Source organism: Gossypium hirsutum, chromosome A09, assembly GCF_007990345.1.
Source record: "Gossypium hirsutum isolate 1008001.06 chromosome A09, Gossypium_hirsutum_v2.1, whole genome shotgun sequence".
In the NCBI taxonomy this organism is placed as follows: Eukaryota; Viridiplantae; Streptophyta; class Magnoliopsida; order Malvales; family Malvaceae; genus Gossypium; species Gossypium hirsutum.
Window position 1 is genome coordinate 78,169,363 of NC_053432.1, and position 24,151 is coordinate 78,193,513.

Below are 24,151 nucleotides of genomic sequence, written 5' to 3' on the forward strand. Positions count from 1 at the left end.
GGGCCTTAAGAGAATTAAAAATTATGATGATGGTTATTAGATAAAAAAAATATTAATCATGTCAACACAGAAGGATCTAGATTTGAGTACGTTGAAATGATTTAGATTTGAGTACGTTGAAATGTATGTATTATCTTATTATTTATGAGTTGGGAGGAACTATAGATAGTTTTAGTCATTATATCAAAAAGAAAAAGAACTTTTAAAAAAATATTAGTAATTTTTTTTAAAGTAATTTGATTTTAAAACTAACAAAATATACAAATCATATATCAACACATATATAATATAACACAACTGGTGCCATGCTTTATCTATTTAATTTTTATAGTTTTTTCTTTCTTTTGAAGATAATTAAATAAATAATTTATTTATATAACTTAAATTTGATGAATAAATTAGCTTTCTTTTTCATATTTTTGGTTTTTCAATTAACTATTTAATTTAAGGGAAAATATTTGATACACATGGCAATAAAATAAAAAATATATACTATACCAAATACTAACCCTTATCTTAGACATAAAATTTTTAGAATATTCACTTAACAAATTGTTATAGATAATATATAGTTAAAAAATAAACAAATATTTAAATTTCTATTTATCCAATTAACATGGGATAAAATATATTTATTTATTCATTTAAATTAAAAAAGGAAAAAAAAACCGTAACATCTAATATTTAAAAATTTTGAATTTGAAAATCTCGTCTAAATACTTAATTATTAAAATATTTAGTGAATTTTAAAATTAAAAATATATAAATATTTAATTTCAAATTATATTCATAATATTTATCTTAAAATTTAAAATTTAAAATGAAAAAGGTTTCATTAAATAATTATCTTAAAATGAAAATGTAAATTTTAAAAGTAAATTTTTATTTATCTAATTAACTATTTACGTAATTAACATAAGATAAGAAAATGTATATTGATTTATTCATATAAAATTAAAAATTTTCAAAAATAACTTAACATCTAACATTTTAAAATTTTATGTTTTGAAATCCAATCTATCTAATCTTTAAAAATTTAGTAAATTTTCAAAGTAAAAATATAAAAAAAACTACTAAATTTAAATTTATTTTGAAATTTTTTTATCTTAATAATTCTCAAATTAAATTTAAAAAATACAGAAAAATATTGAGATATTGATAATCTATATTTATTATCTCAATTATTATATTCATTAGTTTTATCTTCCTTTGCCTCTTTTTTTCTCATTTCTTTATTGCTTCCTGTTACTTTTACTATATTCTTTCTTTGTTATATTTTTTTATTAATATTTCTTTTTTCTTTTAAACTTTTACTTCTATTTTGGAACAAATTTAAGGTATATTTTTCTTCATTTTCTCTTAAAAAATTCAATAAATCAATATTTAAGGTATACTTTAAGTTCACATATATGTATGTCAATTTTTGTATCAATAAGGGTCAAATTAAATTTTAAACTCCTTATATTCTTTTTAATTAATTTATTTCGCACACAGTTTTGAAATTTATTCCAGTGAATACTTGCATATATTTTTCACATTTTTAAATTTATGCATCAATTTTGTTATTATATTTGATTCTTAAAATAATAACTTTAAGCATGTAATGGTTTTTTTAACGTTAAGATAAGTGTAAAAACAAATAAAAATAAAATATCAATATTGTAGTTTTAGCTTTTCAAATGAAAATTTAATATAATAGTATTTATTTTCATTAACTATTATAATATAATATTAAAATGTCTACAATTTTTAATATTATAGTTGAAAATTTTGGAAATTATTGCTAGAAATTAGTAACTTTTTTAAACATAAGGGGATAAATTTTCTAAACACTGGTTAGATTTTCATTATATAGTTTTAAAAGATATGCATAAAAAATTAAAGAATTTAAATTTTTAAAAATTAGTTAATCTTTTTAGCAGCATAGGTGAATTTAAATTTTAAAATATGTAAACGATCTATTTTTAAAACAAAATTAATAAAATTAAACTTTAAAAAATTAAAAACATGTTTCTAAAAATAAAAAAATTATTTATCATAAAAAAAATTCGCGAATAAAAATTTAATAGATTTCACAAAAAAATTTTATATTTTTAAACTATAAAAATGTATATTTCATATATTATTTTTAACGAATAAAATAACGAATTAGAAATATATAGAAATTATAAAGTAATTTAAACTTACTTATAATATTAATCATAAAAGTTATACAAAATTATTTTAATTAATGAATTTATCGAATGATTTTAATATATATATAATATTTAAATTTATTATATTAACATCCATGATTTTTCTAATTAATAAATTTATTCAGTATCTATTTTTTGATAATATAATTTTTTATATAAAAAAATGTAAATTTTATATTTCTATGACTTTCAAACATAAACATATTGAAGTGTCAATAATGTATTTTATTCTAACAAATAAAATGTAAGCCCAAAAGTGTAGCTAGGGGGCTAACAGGCCCGGACTCATTTAAAATGAAAATTTTCTATTTAAATTTTTTAAAATTTTAAATTATTAAAAGTAAATTTGTATTTTGGTTTTTTTAAAAATAATAAAAAATTAATTTAATATTTTAAAAATTATAAAAATATAAATTATTAAAATGATAAAATTATATTTTTATTATTGTAAAAATTATAAATTAATTTTAATTCCCTAAAAAAATTTTGAATTCGCGCTCGTTTAAGCACTAAATTTCATTTAGCAGCTGAAACCAAAACATGCATGCTTCGACCCATTAACAGACATAAAGAGCTAAATAGTTACAAGAGAGATAGAATATTGAAGATCTCAGATTGTTCTCTTATAGTTTTCAATGATTCTCACTTATATTCTCAAAACCACAAATAGTGCTGCAAAATGCCTACAGAAAGGCCTAATTGATAAAGCGGTTTATTGATCTTTTTCTTTTTCCGACTTTTCGATTGAAACAAAGTAAGAAGTGGTATGGTAGCTTCTAAAAAGTTAAAGAGATTCACAAGGTGGCTGTTAATTGTACATGTGAAAAATCCAAACTACGTTTATGATGTGTTTTCTTTTTCAATAATAGTGTTTGAACTCATATTATTTTTATAAAAAGTGAAAGTTCGATTAATAGATCGTAATTTAAGATTTATATTTATGATATGTTTATTCTTTTTATTATGTTCAATTACCTATTTAAATATGGCTTTTTGATCAAAACTAGTACATGGACTCAGATTCATGGTTCAAATAAGTCACTTACCTTTTAAGTACTAAATTGGACAAAAATCTAAATTCAGGTGTTAGGTTCATGGTTTAAATAAGTCATTTACCTTTAAGTACTAATTTGGACAAAAAATCTAAATTCAAGTGTTGATTTAAAATCGATAAGCCAAGTTTAGATACTTAATTGGACCAAAATAAAATTTTAAGTACGGAATTGAACTTTATTAAAGCTAAGTTAAAGTTCCAAGGGATGAATTTGAACTTTGAAACAAATTCAGGTACTGAAATGCATATTTACACATTTTCTTAAAAAAATTTAACAATATTAATAAATGAATGAAAATCAAAATAATTTGGGATTTATTCAAATTAACTACCTAAAAACTGTGCAAAATTGAGATAAAAAAAATACCAATATCTATTTGATAAAATAATCAAATGCCGACTAGTATTTTATTTTTAACGAATGACAATTTAGTTTTTTTTAAAATAATAAATATAAATTTCAGTAAGTATAATTGTATTGAATATTTATTTTACATTTAACATTATTATTATTTTTTTGAGAAAAAAGGGGAAAAACAGCAAAAGGCAGCTTCCTTCAGCTATTTCTCGATTAAATTCCTTGGTGTCCCCGAATCTCTCTCAGTATTCACCCAAAACCCAGATAGAGAAAAGCAAAAATGCAGATCAGATCAGAAAGACCATAGCTATAAACCAACCGAGATCGACTCATCGTATCAGATCCAATCAACATAAAACAGAATACAAATGGCCAGAATATTTGAGTACTTCGTGGTGTGCGGGCTTGGTCCCGAGATTCGAACACTGGACGGGACGAAAGGATACCATGGAACTGAGTATTTGTATTTGCCTTCTCTGCTTGACCAGTATCCGCCTCTCAATCATACCCTCTATCCGCCGCCACCTCCTCAGCTCCCAACCGTAAGTCCCCAGCCCACAGTTCCTGAATTTTTAATTGGTTTTCCAATTCTCGCCGTAGAGGTGTTTAAAACTTTGTTCTTGCAGTGTGTGTTGCCTGCTGGTGTGGAGTTGTTTCCATCAGGCTTTGATTCTAATGATCCCTTATCTTATCCCCGGAGCTATCCCATTGTTTTGACTGGTATGACGCGGTATTCCCTATTGTTTTCTTATGTAAGAATTTTGTTGTAGTTAGTGTTGCAGTGAAGAAGATTTTGTTATTATGAAAGCTGCTCTTATATATATATATATACGTAACGAGAATTTCTTGAGCTTAATTTACTTATTGCGTAATTGGAACATGCCCCTATTAGTATAACGTGGATGATATGATTTTGTAAAATGTTGCTGGATTCAATTAATTGGCTGATTGGTAAGGGTTCTGCTTACCCTTCCAGTAAGCTTGAATTGCTATAGAACAGAAGAATTGCAACTTGGACAGATTCTTGAATTTTACTTATGCAAAATTAAATGCAGCTACTAACCAACAAATGTTTGACAGAAATCAATACTTCAAATGATATGTTGTCTCTTCTGACATCCCTTTTATAGTTATCTGCGTGTGTTTTTACATGGTTAATAAGGCAGCCTAAAAACAGAAAAATTATATGGCAACTCAAAAGCTGTAATTTTTCTCATCTTCTTAGGTAATTAGGTAAAGGAGTAGAAACCACTTACAGACCCTGAAATTTGAGATGTAGATGAGAAGTAAGGCAAATATGTCAAAGAAAGTGTTTATTTTTAGTAATATTAAAGAAAGTGTTAGTAGGAGAGAATATTGGTAAAGTTGCTGGTAGGATAAGCGTGTCAATGAAGCAGGTTACCTGGAGTAGAGATTTTTCTCAAACAATGACATGTTTCATGACACGAGATTAAGGATTTTCTCTTCTTATTTTCAGTTTATTTCCTTTATTGTAATAATCCCATTTCATGTTTATGCCTGATTGCAATTGTTTATGGGTTTGCTCTCCAAAAACATTGACATCATCAGTTTTTATTAATTATTTTCTGCAGAGGGAGATGGGTCAAAAATTTATGTCAGTTGCATCACATTTAGGGATCCAGTTTGTGAGGATATTGCAGAAGCTTATCGTATTCCGCCTAATTCATTTGCTGACAAATGTATCTGTGTTGTTTCACGATCACCTTGTTTTCGTGTCCTTCGGGAGGCACTGGAAGAGATATTTGCACTTTGCTTTTCTCCTAGTGGTAGTAGGTGAGTTTTCATTTGTCATAATTCATAAAGAGTAAGTAGCTTGTGGACCAAAAACATTTTGTTCTGGAAACCAAAAACAAACTGGAAACTTTAATTGTTCCCTCTATTTCTTTTCTTAGTTTGGTTGAATAGGAGCACGTATTATGCCTTATATGGTATGCCTGTATGTCAAAAACTTTAATCACAATTTACCGCATGTTCTGACTGACTTACGTTGCAAAAACTTAATGATGTAACTTATTTTTAAATCAAGCTAATTAAATAATATATAATCTTTATTAAAATTTGAGTGGCATTAATATACCTAATTTTAGAAAAGATAGATAACTCAACTTTTGAGTGTAAATATTTCATTAACGAATCTTCTTTTGAATTTATTTTTCCAACTCATTCTTCTTTCTTATGATCAATGTTGGAAGAAATGCTAAACAACACTGATCTGGCATCAATAGTTAGACTTGTATTGGCTTTGCATTGGATCAGGCCATTTGGCCCCAACTGCACCTTTTATGCTGAAACCAGTGCAAATGTAATTTTCAGAGCTATGTGTACAGTGTTTGTGTTGTCCAGTAGTTGTTAGGCTTTTGTCTGGTGCCAATTGGTGTCAAATGTCAGATCTGGCCAATAGCTGCCAGCTCTACACATTTAATCCTAGTTTCACATTCTAACATTGGAGTTAATGTGAGGGTGCTTGAGTGTTTTAACTTTGGTTTTCAGAGTTGGTTGTGAGAATCATGTGCCCAAACGACGTCCATTTGATTTTATGAAGATGCCTTCCCCCCCCCCCTCTCTCTGCGTGTACGTGTTGCTGTTGTAGTTTTTTTAATTACCTTTTCTGTCCGACTTGCAATTGCTAATTGTGATAAGCAGGCTATTCATAACTTCCAACTTTCAGTATTATTTTAATTTTTTTTTTGATATAGTTAGAGTTGATTCGAAATTTTATTAAAAAAATATAATGTTTAAGTTCAATTCAATTTTAAATATGGATTTATAGTAAATAGATCAACTTATGAATCTTTTTTGGCCAAAAAAGTCATGAATCTTTTTGTTATTTAGGCACCAACTGACCACACGCAACATAGGCTTGTTTACATTAGTGCCGTCTAAGTGCCAGTAAAGAGCAATTATAGGGATTTTTTTATTAATCCTTAATTAACCCAAAATTATAATAGAAGGGTTAAGAGCTCTTGTGTATTCAAGTATAATAGATCAGTTGCACAGACATGGATAGTGCCAGTGCTCTTCCCCCGCCAGTGCTCTTCCCCCGCCAGTGCCAGTGCTCTTCCCCCGCCCCCCTTCTTCAGGATGATATCAATAGTTTATGTGCACACATTTTTCCTTTATGGTTTACATATGTGAATAATGTTTTATGATTGATGGAGATATAAAAATCTGTTTTTCCTTTCGGTGCATTTAATGTGTCATCTCTGTGATAATTCCAGCAAGCCGTTGTGGGATGTTATTGCACATATAGTCTCCAATGTACCTTTGCCTACACCTGGGAAAGAGCGGGTTCTATTTGCTATTGACAATTGTTTGCTTTCTGTGGAGGTTCCTCCAAAAGATGGTCTACCTCATGCAGATGTATGAATATCTACTTCTGTTATATATTTACTGCATTATTCTTTTTCATTTTCCTTAAGTAACTATCTTTGAACTGAATAGCATAAATGATAATATAGCTGACATCTTTTCACCAAATGCTGCAGATATCTTTTCAGCCATTGGTACAGTGTTTGGACGTTGACAACTTGATTAAACTTTTTACTGCTGTGTTACTTGAAAGGAGGATTTTGATTCGATCAAACAAGTAATTTTCTAAATCTAGGGAAAAGGAAATTCTTTTCAGTTCCTACTATGATGTAGATATGAGCACTTTTAATGGAATGGTTATGGCAGCTGTTTTATGTTTCCATTGGAGTTATGCTCTTTCTACAGCTTTCCTCTATTTAAGAGTGGCATGTTGAAGATGCAAACTTTGATGCAGTTTTCATTGTGGTTAAGAATTATGATTACTGTCAGCTTCTTCTTGATAGTGTTTTAGCAATTGCATACTAGAGACATTTTTTTTGAAGGGACATACTTCTTTCTACTAATAGCTCATGCTAGGGACTAGAGCTCCTTGAGAGACCCTTTATGCAAAACCACTTTTGAAAGTCTTTTCAAACTGTTCATATTTATCTCCTACTTAAACTCAGTTAAGTGACTTCCTTATAAAAGGAAAAAAAAAAAAAAACTTTGTAAGGTGATCAGTAACTCAAATCACATTTTGTTCTTGAAACTATTCATGTTATGCCCCATTTGTTTGATGTGGTCTTATGTTAATCAGCTAATTTGATTACTTGAACCTAGGACCATGTGGTTGCTGTGATAAAATGTATTTAAGGCTGTCAAGAGATCTAATTGATGCAATAGTGTTAGTATCTACTTTGATGCTGATTTACTCACCATTTTCTTCATATTCTTCTGCTGATTATTGTCCTATTAATAAGTTTCCCTTGTTTTGTTAATTTCTGGCAGGTATTCACTTCTGACCCTAGCATCAGAGGCCATATGCCATTTGATTTATCCATTTCGGTGGCAGGTAGGTTTATCTATTTGAATAACTTCTCTTTAGTCAATTGAAAATCAGGTTGGAACTATCTGTTGTTTGAAGGATAATCCCCCTTATTCTTTTCTTTTTCATATAGTTAGATGGGCTATAAGCATCACTGAATATTCCTTGTATGAGAAATTTGTAAACTTTAATCTAATCTTTAAACTTTTTTTTCGTGCTGAAGCATGTCTACATTCCATTACTGTTTTTCAGTGGAGTAGACTACATTGACGCTCCAACACCATATATGATGGGTCTTCATTCAGGTGTTGATACATCAAATCTTGGAATGGACGGTGTAAGTTTTTCATGAACTTCGGTGTTTAACATGTCCATGTATTCTTTTTATCATTTTCAGTTTGTTCCTGTAGTATTTTTATATCATTTGATTATGTGAATTTCAGTAATTATTGTTATTTCTCATTATTTTATTTCTTCATTTATCTTATGTGAATGATCTTGCCATAGCCACAGTGGGATGGGGCATGGCTGCTTGGGTTGAGATCCTAGGTTTGAACTGTAGAGCCCTTGCACCAAAGAGAAAAATAACTTCGGAAATTAGTAAAATAATATTTATTTCATTCTTGTATTATAGATATTAATAAAATTTTATCATTGAAAATATCAATATCATGTTATTTAAAAAAAATAAAACACTTTAGGTAATGCTTGAGTAGTTAAATTTATCAAACAATATTCAAACGTTAGGGTTTACTAAGTAACTAAATCTCATGTCATTATACATATTATGCCAGCTTTTTTATTTTTCTATTCATTATGGGAAAGGTTTGTGACCTCTGATCTTTTGAGAAGAATAAATCTTCATGTTTTTTTTCTTGGCTGGCAGAGGTAAAATACTCAAGATGGTTTTTTAATTTTCTTGCTTTTATAAAGGAGTTATAATTATTTTAACTTATATTCCCATAGAATCTCTCTTTAGTTAGTATTTTTATCATGATAAAATTTATTTATTTTTATGTAAATACATGTAGCAATTTTTTCTTCAATATGTTTCAAGGTATCAGTCTTTATATTGTTAATGTGGTTGCACTTTTCAGAAAAAAGTTATCGAACATTTGCACTATTGATGAAGTTGCATCTTTCAAGATATTTCATTTAAAATTTTTAAATTTATATCATTTAACATGATTAATCACTCTTTATTTAATGGTTTTTTTACAATATGAGAATCTTCTTAAATTAGTGTCAAGCAATGAATGATGGGTTATTTTTGAAGTATCTATTATCTTTCTTTGATTGGCTTCTACCCTACTATAGTTTTCGCTAATGAATGAGATAGTTCTTACTTTTTATTTTTGTCTTATAAAATTGGTCTTAGGTTTTAGATTAAAAATTGAATACCATGGAGATAAGTAAAATTATTCAAAGCAATGGTGTTATCATCCTGGAAATATTGCAATGTGTTAAAGCTAAAGATTATTGTCAATTTCTTCTTTTAATTTATAAACTATACTTTGTTTCTCTTTATTGCTTTTGATTTTTTTGATCCTTTGTGTTTTATATTAAGGGTTAGGTTTGCTTTGCATCATTATCCTTTTTTGCTGGTGAGGCTTGCCTTGTGTATTTTTTTGTTGGTTGATTGATTAATATTATCAGTGCAGCAGTTCTGTTTGGAGCTATTTAGTTATAACATAAGTAGTACTAGCATAAGGTATTTAAACAAATATATTGAATTAAATGTCTATTGGCTATAAATGTTAAATGTTTATTTGCTCAAGATCTTCCAACAATACCTGCCCATTTTTTATATTAAAAAAGATGGAATCAGCAAATCAAGCAATCTGGATTCAGTCTTTAGGGTTTTTGATCCGCCTCCTTTCTCTGGGATTGTTTCTAGGCATTACTGCATTTAATAGTATCATATTTTGCCCCCTATCCACCAAAGAATTACAGTAAATCGGAATATCTCAAGCGTGTGATTGTCCATATGATTATTCAGCTTAAGCATTTGCTACCAAATATTTAGTGACTGGTTGCTTTGTAATTTTATCTTGTTCATGTTGAACCTTTTACTTTGATATTTTAAGCTGCAATTTCCCTCGCTTCTGTTTTAGGTAGTTATCGTGGATCTCGAGTTCAATCAAATCACCACGACTGAAGAAATACCACCTATTCCTGAGCCAGAATTAAGTTTATTGCGTGGTGAAATACTGAAATTATTGCATCCAAATGTGGTGGGGATAGATCTGATGAGGGCTAATTTCTGTGGTTCATCTGATCAGAATCTTAAAATCATCAACAAGCCTTGGGGAGAAGATCATGACCTTCAGCTAAGGTGATTCTTGTATGCCATATGAAATGTTTATGATGTACATTTACATTCCTATAGAGAGTACTCTATACTAAGTATTGACATAAGGAATCTCTAATATTTTTATCTTTACAACAATGAAATCCATTTCTGTACATATTTTCTGACAATAGTGCTATAGTCCTGTTTTATGATATGGTTTAGATTGTTGCTGTTATGATGTGGAGTGCAATTGTTAATTTTTCATTCTCATTTTACTTTTAGAGGAGGAAAGAGGCACTAGGTGAAGTTTTTTGCCAATAAAAAGAGAAGTGTAATATTAGGTATCTAGGAAACTTGATCATATTTTCTGAACTTCGATTGATGTTATTCCAGACTGAGGTTACTGATATTTGAAATTATCTTGTTGCTCTCTCTCTAGAAGTGATATGTGAAATGACTATATTTTCTTAATTAGTTGTCATCTTTAATGATAAGCATGGTTATTGCATGACTCTTTTTTTTTTTTTAATTTTGAACTTCTTTACAACGATTTCAGATAATTGAAAAATAGTAAGAAAGATTTGTTTTGGCTATTTACCTTCAAATCAATATTATTGAAGGAATAGTTATATAGCCTTCATCTTAAGACATTGCTTAGTAATATTATGTCTCACCTTGTATTTCTCTTCAAGAGTTTGCTTTACTGGAAAAAAATCATCTTATGGATGATTATTTAATCACTTAGCTTGAGCAATTCTTGCTTTAAAACATTTCCTTTTTGGTATAATTGTAAGTGGTATATTTTCTGATGCCTCAATTCCTGGCATTGCATGTCCCTTTGTGGAGTGCTGCATTTTACAGTTTTATATGAGTATGAATATTTGGGAGTCGTATTTATCTTAGGGTTTTATGGCTTGGATCTGGAAATACTTTGACTGGTTAATATTTTAACCAGTTGGTATTAAAAGCTACTGAGATTTGGATAGTTTGAGTTTAGAGATTTTTCCCTCTTGATTTTACTCACTTCCCTATTACCTGTAGTTCTCATTAGGCTTCATCTTATCCTCACCATTTGTTCCTTTGTTCTCTCTCTCTCTTCTCTGTTCTGTTTTTGATAGCTAAGCTGTGAATATGCATTTGATTAATCTTTATAATTTTTATTGTGGATGCTTATCTTATATATTGTGCAACACTCAGCCTGTCATTTAAACTTCTTACTTACACATCTGATTAACATGGAAAATTTAGTGCGTTTTGCTCAATTTTTTGTTGTTCAGGTTGATATTTTTAAAGTTCTTTGCTTCAATCTTAGCTGGCTACCGCAATTTCATGGTATGAAAATTTGTCTTTGATCTTGTATGGGTTTGGCTTTTTAACTTTGGACCAATCTAACCTGAGTATCTCGTTGAAATGATTTTCATTAGGAAAACAATGCCACTCATGTCTTTAACACTCAGGCATTTTTGAAGAAGCGGTCTCGGTCAACCAACCAGCCATCAGAGCCTATGGTGATGCTTTTTCTGCTTGCTTACGTTATCTTTAATTAATGAATTTGTTAGTGATGGTTCAATGGTGAAGGATATTGTCATAGAAGTGTTCTCTTTGCCATTGTTTAGGATTGTCGATACAAAGTCAATGCTCATGATGTGCTGCAGTTTTGAGGAGTATGATAACTTAGGGTATTCTACTTAGGGTATTCTAGGTTATAGATGGGGTATAAAATAGTTATGGTTTTGTTACAATTAGGATTTCATTAAATTCAGGTTAGACCTCAATTGAGGATCGAATTGAGCGGTGCTTAATTAAATTTTTGGCAGCACATAAGTAGATGGAGTTTATGGCTGCTTTTGTCATGCTGTCTCAAGTAACTTGAGAACGCTGTAGCTAGAGAGGAAGGAGAAAATGAGCACTCAATACTATTATGCATCCATGCTTCAACAAACTAAAACATGAAAGCTGCATTTTCCTCCCTTTTCTCTCATATGTATTTATTAAGACATGATGCTCAAGAATTTCATCGAAATGCTTGTACTGTAATATGAAGATTATATATGCATTTAATAAGTCAGCTAAGCTTCTACTGACCTATGAAGATTAATATTCCCAGTTGAAGTAGCTTAAGACAGGTTAATAACCAACTTGGGTTTGAAGAAACTGACCTAATTCCTGAAATTCCTAAAACAAATTGAAAATAAAATTTTATTCCAGGGCAGGATTTGCAGAAATTCCAGTTGTCCCCTTGCATGAAATAGCTAGAATTTATAAAATTAAAATCCTATATTTATGGTACTGAAATTAAAATGGGTGAATAGCCAGTTTCTTTTTCCATGCATGCATCAACTCTTTTGTGAATTAAAAATATTTATTTTCTTAAAAATTGCTCATCTCTAGTTATTTTTTATGTTTTTTCCTTTGGCAGATTGCGCAATTTCTAGATTCTCATGGTTTCTTGGATTATCTGGAGAGTGGTTTAGGTTCTGACGAAAACAATGATAATCTTCTTGACAAATTACAAGATGCCCTAGGAAGAGGACAAAATCCTCTTTCTATTCTTCCTTCCATCTTGGCGGAACCTGAGATTGTAACAATATCAGATCCAGATGTTGGAGTATCAGGTAACTTGACGTGAATCTTTGTCAAAGTTCTAAATTCTTTTAGATCAATCTTATTCAGTGTGCCAAATACATGTGAAGTTGTAAATAAGTAACCATTTCTCATGTTCTTATTTACTCAGGATCAGGTGCCAAATATACCTATGACAGGTTCCCTTCCAATGTTAGAACAGAAGAGCAAGAAGAGAAGCGAAAGCAGATTCTTGCTGCTGTAAATGGGGCTATTGAATACTCAGGAAGGCAAACCCCAAGGTAGATTTTTTTTTTGGTGCTTGGTCATACGTGTTAATCTGCTTACTAACAAGATGATTCTCACTTTTCCAGTTCACCGTCTATAAGTTCATTGGAGAGGGCTGTAAGTTATTTTCACCATTGTCTGATGTTTCAATAGCTTTTTTCGTCAATATTAGTTGACTATAAATGAATTCAACTACCATTGTTTTACAGGCAGAAAGAGAGCGCATGGTTTTGGACATAAAAGTTAAGTTGCAGGTAAAAGCTTTTACGTTTCAATTTTGCTTGAATACCTAGGAAGCCTTTTCCGTTACAATGTGAATCTGAAAAGAGAAAAATTGTCTTTTCTCTCATATACAAAATATGGTTTTGGTTGGTTTTACAATGTCAACCTTATGGCTATATTTCAATACCATTCGTCAAAATTTTTTTTTTGTCTTTGTTGTTATGACAGTCAGTAGGAGAGTTTGCTAAGCAGGGTGCTTAAATGAAGTGCGTAGAGAAAAAAAGTATCAGTTTTCTTTTTCTTTCATGAATCTGTCTTTTCTAAAAAGACGAGGAAGAAGATAGTTTCTTGCATTGTAATCTCAAGCTGAGACAATTAAGTTGTTACGGTGTTATTTTTTCTTTTTTTCATTTTCTAATATTTTTTAATTAAATTTTGTGCGTTTCTTTTTTAACAGGGATTATGGCTACGTCTTCTGAAATTGGAAGCAGGGGAAGATCCACTTTCATCATTTGAATATGGCACAATCTTGGGTATGTTTCAGGAACAGCTAAACCAACTAATAGTTTCTGCTGCCTTCTTATGGCAGTAGTTGAGAAATCTGCTTCCATTCTTCAAAGATATTTGCAAAGTAACAATATTTTGTGCTCTAATTTTGCAGCTTTGATTGAGTCTGATGCAGAGGGAATTGGTGGTAGTGGTTTTGTTGAGTGTATAAGAGAGCACATAAATTCAGTATGTATAGCTATAAGAAGCATATCATGATTAACTGTTTCAGTGCACTAGTAACTTTATACTGGATTTCATGCTCAGGGATGGCATGGTCAACTGACTGAAGAACAGTTTATAGCTGTGAAAGAATTGGTATGTTAAGAATCATTAACATTATCAAATTTAAATGTTTTTGTTAATGAAATAGATTGTTTTCTAACTTCCTATATGCTGTTTTCTTTTACATTTTGCTCTGACTTTTTAATGTTTAATGTTCCTCTTGTAATTATTTTTTTTCTCCTTTTCCCATAAATGTTAATGCGCAATTTCAGCTCAAAACAGCTATCAGTCGTGCAACCTCTCGAAATGATGTTTTGACTATTAGAGATGCCCTGGAAGTGTCTGCTGAGATGTATAAGAAAGATGCTAATAATGTTCCAGACTATGTCCAGCGTCACCTTATTTCTCTGTCTATATGGGAGGAGTTACGGTATGTATTACTGTGTATTACTCCCTTGGCTTAAGTTTTACGGTCATTTCCAGTTGGGCTTTTCTATAAATTGAAATTAAATCAGTTACTCTTATGCAAGATTTACTTTTAGAAGTGGTATTTGTTTCTTCCAAAATTAAGATTTTTGTTGCTTTCTTCAATTGCCTTAGAGAACATTGTTTAGCCCTTCGGGTTTTGTACCTAAATTTTGAAATTTTAGAAAGCTAAGGCAAGGTTCTTTCAGGTTTTGGGAAGGATATTTTGACTATCTTGTGGAGCAGTCTTCTGACAAGTAAGTTAATAATATGTTTAAAAGTTAGTTTCTGAATTTTTTTCTTTTAGATAGTCTGTGCATTAAATGTAACTAATTTCTTTAAGTTTGACATTATTATTTATTGGTATAGTAATGATATGTTTTGAACTTTGGCTGCTCATGGAACTGGGTCTCCCTTAGAAGTTGTTTTGAAAGAAAACATAGTGGAATCATTTTACATTTTAATTGTTGTTGTGGGTTTCACCGAGTCCCTTTTGGATCTATTCACTTTTCATCTGGATTTCAACTTGTTTTATGTTTTCGTGATTCAATGGATTTTTCAGCTAGTGTGAGTATATGTAAGAATTACTACTTGATCTGAGATTGTCAAACTTTTTTTGCTGGTTGAAGCATGCTGATTCTCTACTCATCATTGAGTTATGGCTGGATGAGTCTGCCTACCCCAATATTTGTTAAATCTATTTAGGTTGCATTTTAGTATACCCATGTCTCTAGCCTGCAGTTTCTCCTGTTTAGTTCCCAGTGCGAACCCCAATGATTGATAGGGTTTCAAGGGGTAAACTGATGCTGTTTGAAAATGGAAAGAGATTCCCTGGCTGGTGTGGAGTAAAATTGATATGGTCTGCAAATAAGGTCCAATCTTGCCATTAGATATGATGGAGGGAGAACATCAAGATTAAAGAAACAGATTGAAGTCTTTTTGCTACTCTACTCACCTTCCTGGCTGTCCCTGTATAGATGTCACCATGTAAGATCTATCATAGTGGTGGATCTTCACAGAAAATATGGACTCTCATGTTGTTAGGAGAAATCTACACATTAGAAGTTAGTTCAGGGATAAGCAGCTGTAATTTTGGTTTAATTGCACTGCATATATCTTAAAATCATGATAAGACAGCCACTAATTTGACATTAAGCGACTATTTCAGGAGGCTTGCCTTAGACATACAATTAGTTCTTGATCCCTTTGCAATTTACTGTTAAGAGCTATTTGCTGTTAGTTTGTCATGAAAAGTTGCATGTTATCACTTGACTCTTAATACTTTTCCTATCCTGAATTGTTTATCGCCCTTTTACTTTCACAAAAATCAAGAAAAAAGTGAATTAAGTGTACTTTATTTTAATGGTTTAAGATCATGTTTCAATAGGTTTCACTGTTCTCTTCTGCTTCATTATTTGAGGAGACCAGCCATATTTTGCTGTTTATTTGGTCTCTATTGCTGTCTCTTGAGCCTATTTTCTAGTTTCATTTTTCCTACATCTGAATCTCATGTCCAATTGAGGATATCCTTCTCTTGCTATAAAACAGCATCGCATAGCCCTTCAGTTAGGGTTTAGTCTTATTTGGTAATGCTAGGTAAAGCACTCTTATCTATAAAATCATACAATCAAACTACTCTAATTTTTATTGAAAGTAATTATCAGGAATGATCATTTCTTTCTATTTCATTCCCTTAAAAAAATGAGGAGACTAACTCCTTCAGGCAATTGTCCTTTGGTTCGTCTTCAGTTCCATTGAACTCCCTATTTCCCATGCAAATTTTCTAACCCATTTATATTAGAATCTGTTACTAGTTTCTCCTAATGGAGTCTTAAATTGGAAACTAATGTTTATCTAATTTCGGTTTTTCTTTTCTCAGATCTGCCAATTATGCAGCTTTGGTGACAGCACAGCTAATTGTACTGGCCTCACACATGGTAGCATGTCTTGTAATTCAGAATCCTCTTCTGACACTTACCTTTTGTTTCCAAAACTATAAGCATTAATAATATTTTATGTTATCTTGAAGGCTGGACTAGGACTTCCTGATAACGATGCCTGGTATATTATTGAAACAATAGCAGAGAGAAACAATATTGGATATAAGTTGCTAGTAAGTACACCTTCTATCCTGTAGTGTTACTGTGTTATTATGATTGGGACAAAGAAGTACATGGTTGAAAATAGTGTCTTGAACTTCTTTTTTCCTGTAACTTCTGTGAATACTTTGGGATTACCTCTGCAGCCTGATTTGATTATTTTTGATGTATTATCTTATCTGATAATCTGTTCTGTTTTAAGTTTCGCTAGTTTCTCATGTCATAAATTGCCATTCAAGTGACAGGTGCTTTGGAATTTTTGTGTTGTGTTTAGGATTTCCCTGTATTCCTTTACATTCTATATGACATAAAACAGATGAGGAATTGTTGACCAGTGTCCCCTATAACAGATATAGGTTCATGTTTCAGGTTAATTGCTGCAATGGTACTTGTATTTGTAAATTGATGTTTAATTTGGTTACTTGCACTGAGCATTTGCTACGCAAGGCTTGAACTTTTACTTTCTGTTTAATTTGCTAATTTAACTCACCTTTGGTCATGGATGATGGTGCAGTTTTCTATCTATAATATTGCAACACTTGTCAACTTAAGTGGAAAAATATGTTTGATAACCTGGATGTAGTTTCAGCATTTTAACTTATTTTCTTTAAAATTTATTGGCTTTAGTTTTCTTGTTCTTTCCTTATTCATTCTTTCTCTAGTTTTTCGAGAAAATTCACCACCCTCCATTTACCATACTATGTTCTTTTTTCCCTCATCAGCAATGTTCACCACAAATATTGACATTGTTTTCCTCTTATTCCCTTGTCTTTTTCTTTCTTCCTTTATATTGTGCTGTTTGGCCCTTTTCTCTAAGCCCGTGACTGGTTTCGTCTCTGGATCCACACCTAGCATCAGTTATTTTGAGTTTCTTTCTATTCTTGTTGCGAAGGCTCCACTAATCTGCTGACAATTCCTAGATCAGACATTGCATTCTCATCGAATAAAGGGATACTTAATATGGACTTCTCTAAATATCTGTCCTTGCAGCCTTGCCCCTTGCTCCTTATCCTGCCAAGTTCATCATCAGTTTCAATCCTCATGCCTTGAGCACGGTGTTCAGTTTTTTGCGTTAATTCTTGAATTTAATTTTGATTTCTATCTAGCAACTTCTCTTTCCTTCATGCAATATTGTCTTTCCTCTAGTTTGGCTTTCAAGGTTTCAACTTATTGTGCAGAAGTACCCTTTTTGCACTAGCTAGAAGTCAGTACTTTTCTCAAATGCACCCTTTCATTTCTATAGTCCATATTTGTGCTAGACTTAGTATATAAAGGTGAGAAATCGCCTCATAGTACCTTTGCTTTCACACAAAGAACATACTAGTAATTGAAATTGATTTCCATGTAATTTGACGTAGCAATTTAATTTGGTGAAGAGCATCACAGCATTATTAAATAACTAATGATGTCAGTTAAATCAGTATAATTCTATATTGCACCCACAAAATAGCTTGAGTGCCTAATGAATTGTGTCCTCTTAATGCACACAAAATAAGCATCTTTGATCATCCGATTCAAAACTCATCTTCTTGAAGGTACTTTTGGCATCTCTAACTTGGGTTTTGGTAATGGAAATGAACTTGTTTTTGAAAGATAAGATTATTGAATGCTGTCCTATTGATATTGCAAGCCAATGCATATGCTTTAAAAGTTAGACTTGGAACAACTTCATCTGCACTTTACTTTTCTGTTAGGAACTTTCAGAGTTGTAGTGGGATGCTCTTCCCTATTAAGCTTGCAAACTCAGTATGAAGAATAAGTAATCTACTCTGACTTCTGTTAGGGATTTAGTTTTATTTCACTGACCTTGTTCTCTCCTTTTTTAACATCTCTCATGCTCTGCTTTAAAGCACTTTATTTATGTTGGAGCTGGAGCTTATTTTTTCCATGGAACATTTATTTATGCAAGCATAAATAGAATTTCTGAATTGATGTTGCCTCAATGTTTCAGATAAAACTCAGAGGACTTTTGTCACATATCCATCAACTTCGTATCAATTACTGGGGTGTCTCATCTGGGAAGCCACAATCGCTATTGCCTCCTGGATTGTCATCACCACGTCTAAAGGATGCTGCAGATGAGAATCAAGAACCTCTAGAGGCTTCTGGTGTTGGAAGGAGCTGGGTGCAGAGCATGTTCAGCAGGGATACATCATCAAGAACAAACTCATTTAGCCGAGTTCGTAAATGGGCTTCTGATGGTGCTGCAGGTATGTCTTCTGTTAGCATTAGATACCCACAGTGTTCTATCATGTTTAGGTCATGGACCCTATGGTTTCATGACTCATCATTATTTAACTGATCAGAGAACGGGAATGCACGCAAACAAGATATGTCTTCTGCTGGGCAGAAGAAAACACAAACAAATGTTCGCATATTGAGGGGTCATAGTGGTCCTGTTACTGCTTTGCATTGTGTAACTAGAAGAGAGGTGTGGGATCTTGTTGGTGATCGTGAAGATGCAGGTTTCTTTATTAGTGGAAGCACCGACTGTACGGTGAGTTTCTATATATTTTATTTTATATATTGATCTTGTTTTGCTTTTAAATGACTGAATTTCTAGAAAAACATTATGGGGATTCCCTCCAATTTTCTGGCTTGGTTCTACTGTGCTCTTCTGGCCCTATCTAATATCTATTTTTTGAAAGAAGAAAAAAGGATCAAACTTTGCTGGTTTAGTCTTCAAATGATAGGAGAAGTTCATATAGTGTTTGTTCTAGTGTTCGGTTGTGTTTCTCAAAGAGTATTTGGATTGTCAATCTCTCTCTAATTGTTCTGTTCTTCCCTATCCTGCATCATGTTCAGATTAAGAGGGACCTATAGTTCTTTTTATACAATCTTATGGTCTTTTGATTGTCTCTAAGGCTTTGTTGGTTGGTTTTTCTGCTGAAAAAAACAAGAGTACTTCACTAGAGACCTACAAAACTTAGTCACTGTCTTTATACTCATATCCACATCCATGATCACTTGTAAAGTGTGGTTATGATATATGATATATCTAATACAGACATGCCTATATTTGCTAAATTACTAGCGTTGCTTGTGTAAGGAATAAGCGCTTCGTGTTTCATATTTGTATTCTATGAAATCTTACTTCATTTGCTGATGCAAATATTTATGATTGCTCATAATTATTCTGTTCAATAGTTATGATTTGGGTACATAAATCTTCCAGGTTAAGATTTGGGATCCTAGTCTTCGCGGTTCTGAACTTCGGGCAACGTTACAAGGACATACAAGGTCTCTGTTATGTGATATTTAATCACTTTTATTAGTCATTCTTCTCATTAAAACATTTCCTGTTTTCAAATTTTTGTTGTTCAAAGTCAGTTTTACATGTTCCACAACTCTTGCAATGCAGAACCATCCGTGCCATTAGTTCTGATAGAGGAAAAGTTGTATCTGGTTCTGATGATCTATCTGTTATCGTATGGGACAAGCAGACAACCCAGTTGTTGGAGGAACTAAAGGGTCATGATGCACAGGTTTGCTTGTTCATAACATCTTGATTGCAGACTGGGTTTAAATCTGAAGTGGCCATTTTTTAAGGAACATGTAAACAGTGAATACAGATTTTGCTGCACCAGTTGGCATTATTGAAGATATATTTGCATATACATAGAACAATTCCAGTTATCATCAGCATTATTGTAGTCATAATCTAGTAAACCCTGACTCTTTTTACCTTATTAATGATGGCTGTTGTTGAATCACCAATGATTGTAGCATTGATCATCATTGAATGTTTCTTTTTACAATGTTGGATTCAAAAGTACTCAGAATGTAAAGCTTCAGGATGCAGTGGGGGAGTTGGGAGGAGGGGCAGGGTGGTTGGGGGAGAAAGAGATTGAGATAGCATTGAATAGAGAGTAAAGAAAGGAACATAAATTGTTTTTTTCTTTTCTTTTTTGCCCAAAGGATTCAAGCAAAGACTTTTCCCTCTGGTCTTTTATCCTTTTTGCCTTTTAAACTAAATATGTAATTTTGTGTATTCTCAGTGAAGCCAGGAATATGAAAAAACTTATTTCAAGCATTGACATGCATATCTAATTTTGTATATATGTATTTTAGGAAAAAAAAAAATTGAACTTGAAGATATTTCTCTACAGCCCTATGTTTTTGTTTTTCTTGTATTTTTGTTTACGTATTACTGAATTGAATATTCCACTTTTAGGATTATTAATCATGGAATTATAATCTTCTAAATATAATATAAGCTTCGCCTTAGTGATGTCTTTTTTTCTTCATTGCAATTAATTGTGTCTAAATTCCTTTTCTTTAATGGTGTTCTAAAGGAGAAAATAAATCTGTGCAAATTCTCTTTTTTTCTTGAGTCTGAATGAATTAGATGATTGAAACGCGACATGTTACTGTAGGTCAGCTGTGTGCGGATGCTATCTGGTGAACGTGTCCTAACAGCTGCTCATGATGGAACTGTTAAGATGTGGGATGTTCGAACTGATACTTGTGTAGCAACTGTTGGTCGCTGTTCTAGTGCTGTTTTATGCATGGAGTATGATGATACCAGTGGGATCTTGGCTGCTGCTGGCAGAGACGCGTATGTATAAAATCACTTGCAGTTAGCCTGTAGATGATAAATTTAGATTTATGTCTTGTCACCTTGAAGTTGAACTGATGGATCCTTTGCATTTCAGTGTAGCAAATATCTGGGACATTCGTGCTGGCAGGCAGATGCACAAGCTTCTAGGGCATACAAAATGGATACGGTTAGCAGAGAAATGAAGAAATTTTTATTTTTCAGTTAATTGTTGTTCGTGATCCTTGGAAGGAACAGTGTGTTCATGTGTCAGTTATGCAGGTCTATTAGAATGGTTGGAGACACTCTAATTACGGGTAGTGACGATTGGACTGCTAGAGTTTGGACTGTTTCCCGGGGAACATGTGATGCTGTTCTTGCTTGTCATGCTGGCCCACTGCTTTGTGTTGAGTATTCAGCATCAGACAAAGGAATAATAACTGGTTGGCCCTGAGTCTGTTTAGTTTATTTTAAATGTTAATGAATTTTAGCCACAGTTTTATGTCTAGGGCTTTAAAAGAAGTAATACTTTGAAAATTTCCTCTCAGGTTCAACGGATGGGCTGCTCCGATTTTGGGAAAATGATGAGGGTAAGTGCAATGCTGGAGTCAATCATTATTCATCTTTATTTGAGGTTTGCTTTTATCCAACCTGGTTAAAGCAGTTACTGAAGGTGTAATCTTAAATTCGTTTGATTCTTCATTATGTTTGTTGATGGTCATCTTTCAATTGATTCTTGTCTGTTACTTCCAATAATTCTTATAGTTTGTATCTTGTTTTGCATGCAGAGGGTATAAAATGCGTGAAGAATGTAACGATTCATACTGCTCCTATCTTATCTATAAATGCCGGGGAGCAGTGGTTAGGAGTTGGAGCAGCTGACAATTCAATGTCTCTCTTCCAACGGCCTCAAGAGAGGCTTGGTGTCCCTAACATAGGATCCAAAATGTCTGGGTGGCAACTTTATCGGACCCCACAAAAGACCAATGCTGTGGTATATGCTTTTATTTCCCCTATATACTTGTGTGGTTCTTTGTTTTCACTTCTTCTCATGCATTTTTTGGGTTCAATTTGCAGTTCTTGATTGGTTATAATTAAATTATATTTGCATTTGCAATACAAAAAGAACTTTAATAGTGCGACGAAAGTAGCCCTTGATATTTTATGTAATTGTGGGATTAGGAATGCAACTAGTTATGTTTGTATTACTTCATCTCTGTAGCATGTGGTTGAAATCCTGCTTTCTGATATTAGGGAAGAGGAGAGAAGTGGAAAAGGATAAATTAAATCCTTTTGTAACTAGAAAAGGGGGGATATCAAATGGATCTTTCATTAGTGTTGTTAAACTTTCTAATATACAATGAACCTAACAGCAAATATGTTATAAATATGGAGTAAAGGTTAAGCATTTTGTTTTATTTTTATTTAGAGAGTGAAATAGGGTATTTAAAGAGATGATTTGTGATCTAGTTTTGGAAGTTAGAACACAATCCAGTTGAGGTTTGCATGTGTTGCCCTTGACATTGGTTTTGGTTTGGGTTTTGGTAGGTACGATGTGTGGTGTCGGACCTGGAAAGGAAAAGGATATGCAGTGGGGGTCGCAATGGAGTTCTTCGGCTTTGGGAAGCCACAATCAACATCTGAGTTTGAATTCTATCCCTCCCCCACCTCCTTCTGTTTTGTATTTTTCTTTTTTTTGGTCACATTATTGTTTCTTTGTAAGTGAAAGATGTTGTGATGTGTAATTGATTGAAGAATTAATTAAATTTTTTTAGCCATAGTGGCTACTTTTTGTGGTTATCTTTAATTTTAACATAACATCCTGCCTGCATTGTCACAGATTTGATTACTCACTCTTACCATATGAGCTTAAAGAAATTAATTAATTTTTGAAATTTTAAAATTGAAAAATTAAGAATTATTTTAAAAATTAAAAATTATAATTTTTTTAAAATTTAAGTAATTATTGATGTGACATAAATATGGATGGTATATCAATAAAACTAACAAACATTGATTTTCTTTTATTTGTTTTGTAGTGATTTGATAAATAATACAAGTTTAATGATTAAGAGACAAAAAAGTTAAATGGAGAGTTAAAATGATTTTTTTTTTAAATTGAAGGGGAAATAAGTTAATCTTATATATTGGTTATGTCAATTTTCCTTTTTATTATTTTTATCAAGATATTGGCATAACTCTCAAGTTTCTTTTTTGTAATATATATAAACTAACACTACGGATAAAATTTCTGAGGAAAGAAATTTCGATTATGAAACTAATTGAAGTTCCGCATGCCACGTTTTAGAGTTCTATTCCCCAATAGGACATAAGGAGCAACATACTGTATTTATTATAATTACTATTAACTAACGGATTTGAATTAAAATTGTCATCTTTTCTTTAACGTTTTCCAATAAGGAAATTAAATTAAAATGTGCGTATAATAAATTATTAAAAATATATTTATTTCAAATATAATAATTTAAAATTATGAAAAAATATTTTTAGTAATGGTTAAACATTTTGCCCAATTTAGAAAAAGAACAAACGTAAATAATGATCAAAAAGTTAAAAGTAAGAGGAGGCCTTAGGGCTTGAATATCTAGGTTCATGACTTATTATGCACAATTATATGCGTAGGTTTCTTAGTCCCATCATGTATGGGAGTTTTAGTCCAACTAATTCCAATTTGTTGGTATTTAACTTGAACTGGATCAGTTTTTAATCCATTTGTACTATAATAGTTTGATTTTACTTGGTGATTATTCGGACAACCTTTTTGTAATAGTTTAATACTTGTTGTTACTCAAATTTTTATCTATTATTGTACAGTACTTTTACTTATTACATTTAAAAAAAACACAAATAAAAGTATTATTGGGTGGAAAGAATTGGAAGCTAAATTAAAAATATAAATTTGAATATTTGATTGAGCAAAAAGGAAAAAAGA

General features: G+C 31.5%; 1 protein-coding gene across 5 annotated transcripts; it reads left to right on the forward strand.

Moving 5' to 3' along the window:
* Positions 1-3,742: 3,742 nt before the first annotated feature.
* On the forward strand, positions 3,743-22,998 carry LOC107930245 (DENN domain and WD repeat-containing protein SCD1-like). Of its 5 annotated transcripts, none has more exons than XM_041076083.1 (32): positions 3,743-4,149; positions 4,234-4,327; positions 5,200-5,401; positions 6,119-6,199; positions 6,847-6,988; positions 7,114-7,214; positions 7,925-7,988; positions 8,185-8,298; positions 10,076-10,296; positions 11,532-11,586; positions 11,679-11,762; positions 12,674-12,869; positions 12,989-13,118; positions 13,191-13,221; positions 13,314-13,358; positions 13,784-13,859; positions 13,988-14,061; positions 14,140-14,190; positions 14,370-14,527; positions 14,772-14,819; positions 16,442-16,499; positions 16,592-16,675; positions 18,613-18,871; positions 18,968-19,158; positions 19,837-19,901; positions 20,023-20,146; positions 21,038-21,219; positions 21,317-21,388; positions 21,481-21,641; positions 21,747-21,788; positions 21,987-22,192; positions 22,747-22,998. In XM_041076083.1, the coding sequence occupies exons 1-32, from the start codon at positions 3,976-3,978 to the stop codon at positions 22,840-22,842; spliced, it is 3,681 nt and encodes a 1,226-aa protein (XP_040932017.1). In that variant the 5' UTR covers positions 3,743-3,975; the 3' UTR covers positions 22,843-22,998. The 5 variants fall into 5 exon arrangements, with proteins under 5 accessions (XP_040932017.1, XP_040932019.1, XP_016717326.2 ...); NM_001398865.1 differs by having other exon boundaries at positions 3,776-4,149; positions 18,992-19,158; XM_041076085.1 differs by lacking the exon at positions 6,119-6,199 and having other exon boundaries at positions 3,774-4,149.
* The last annotated feature ends 1,153 nt before the right edge of the window (positions 22,999-24,151 follow it).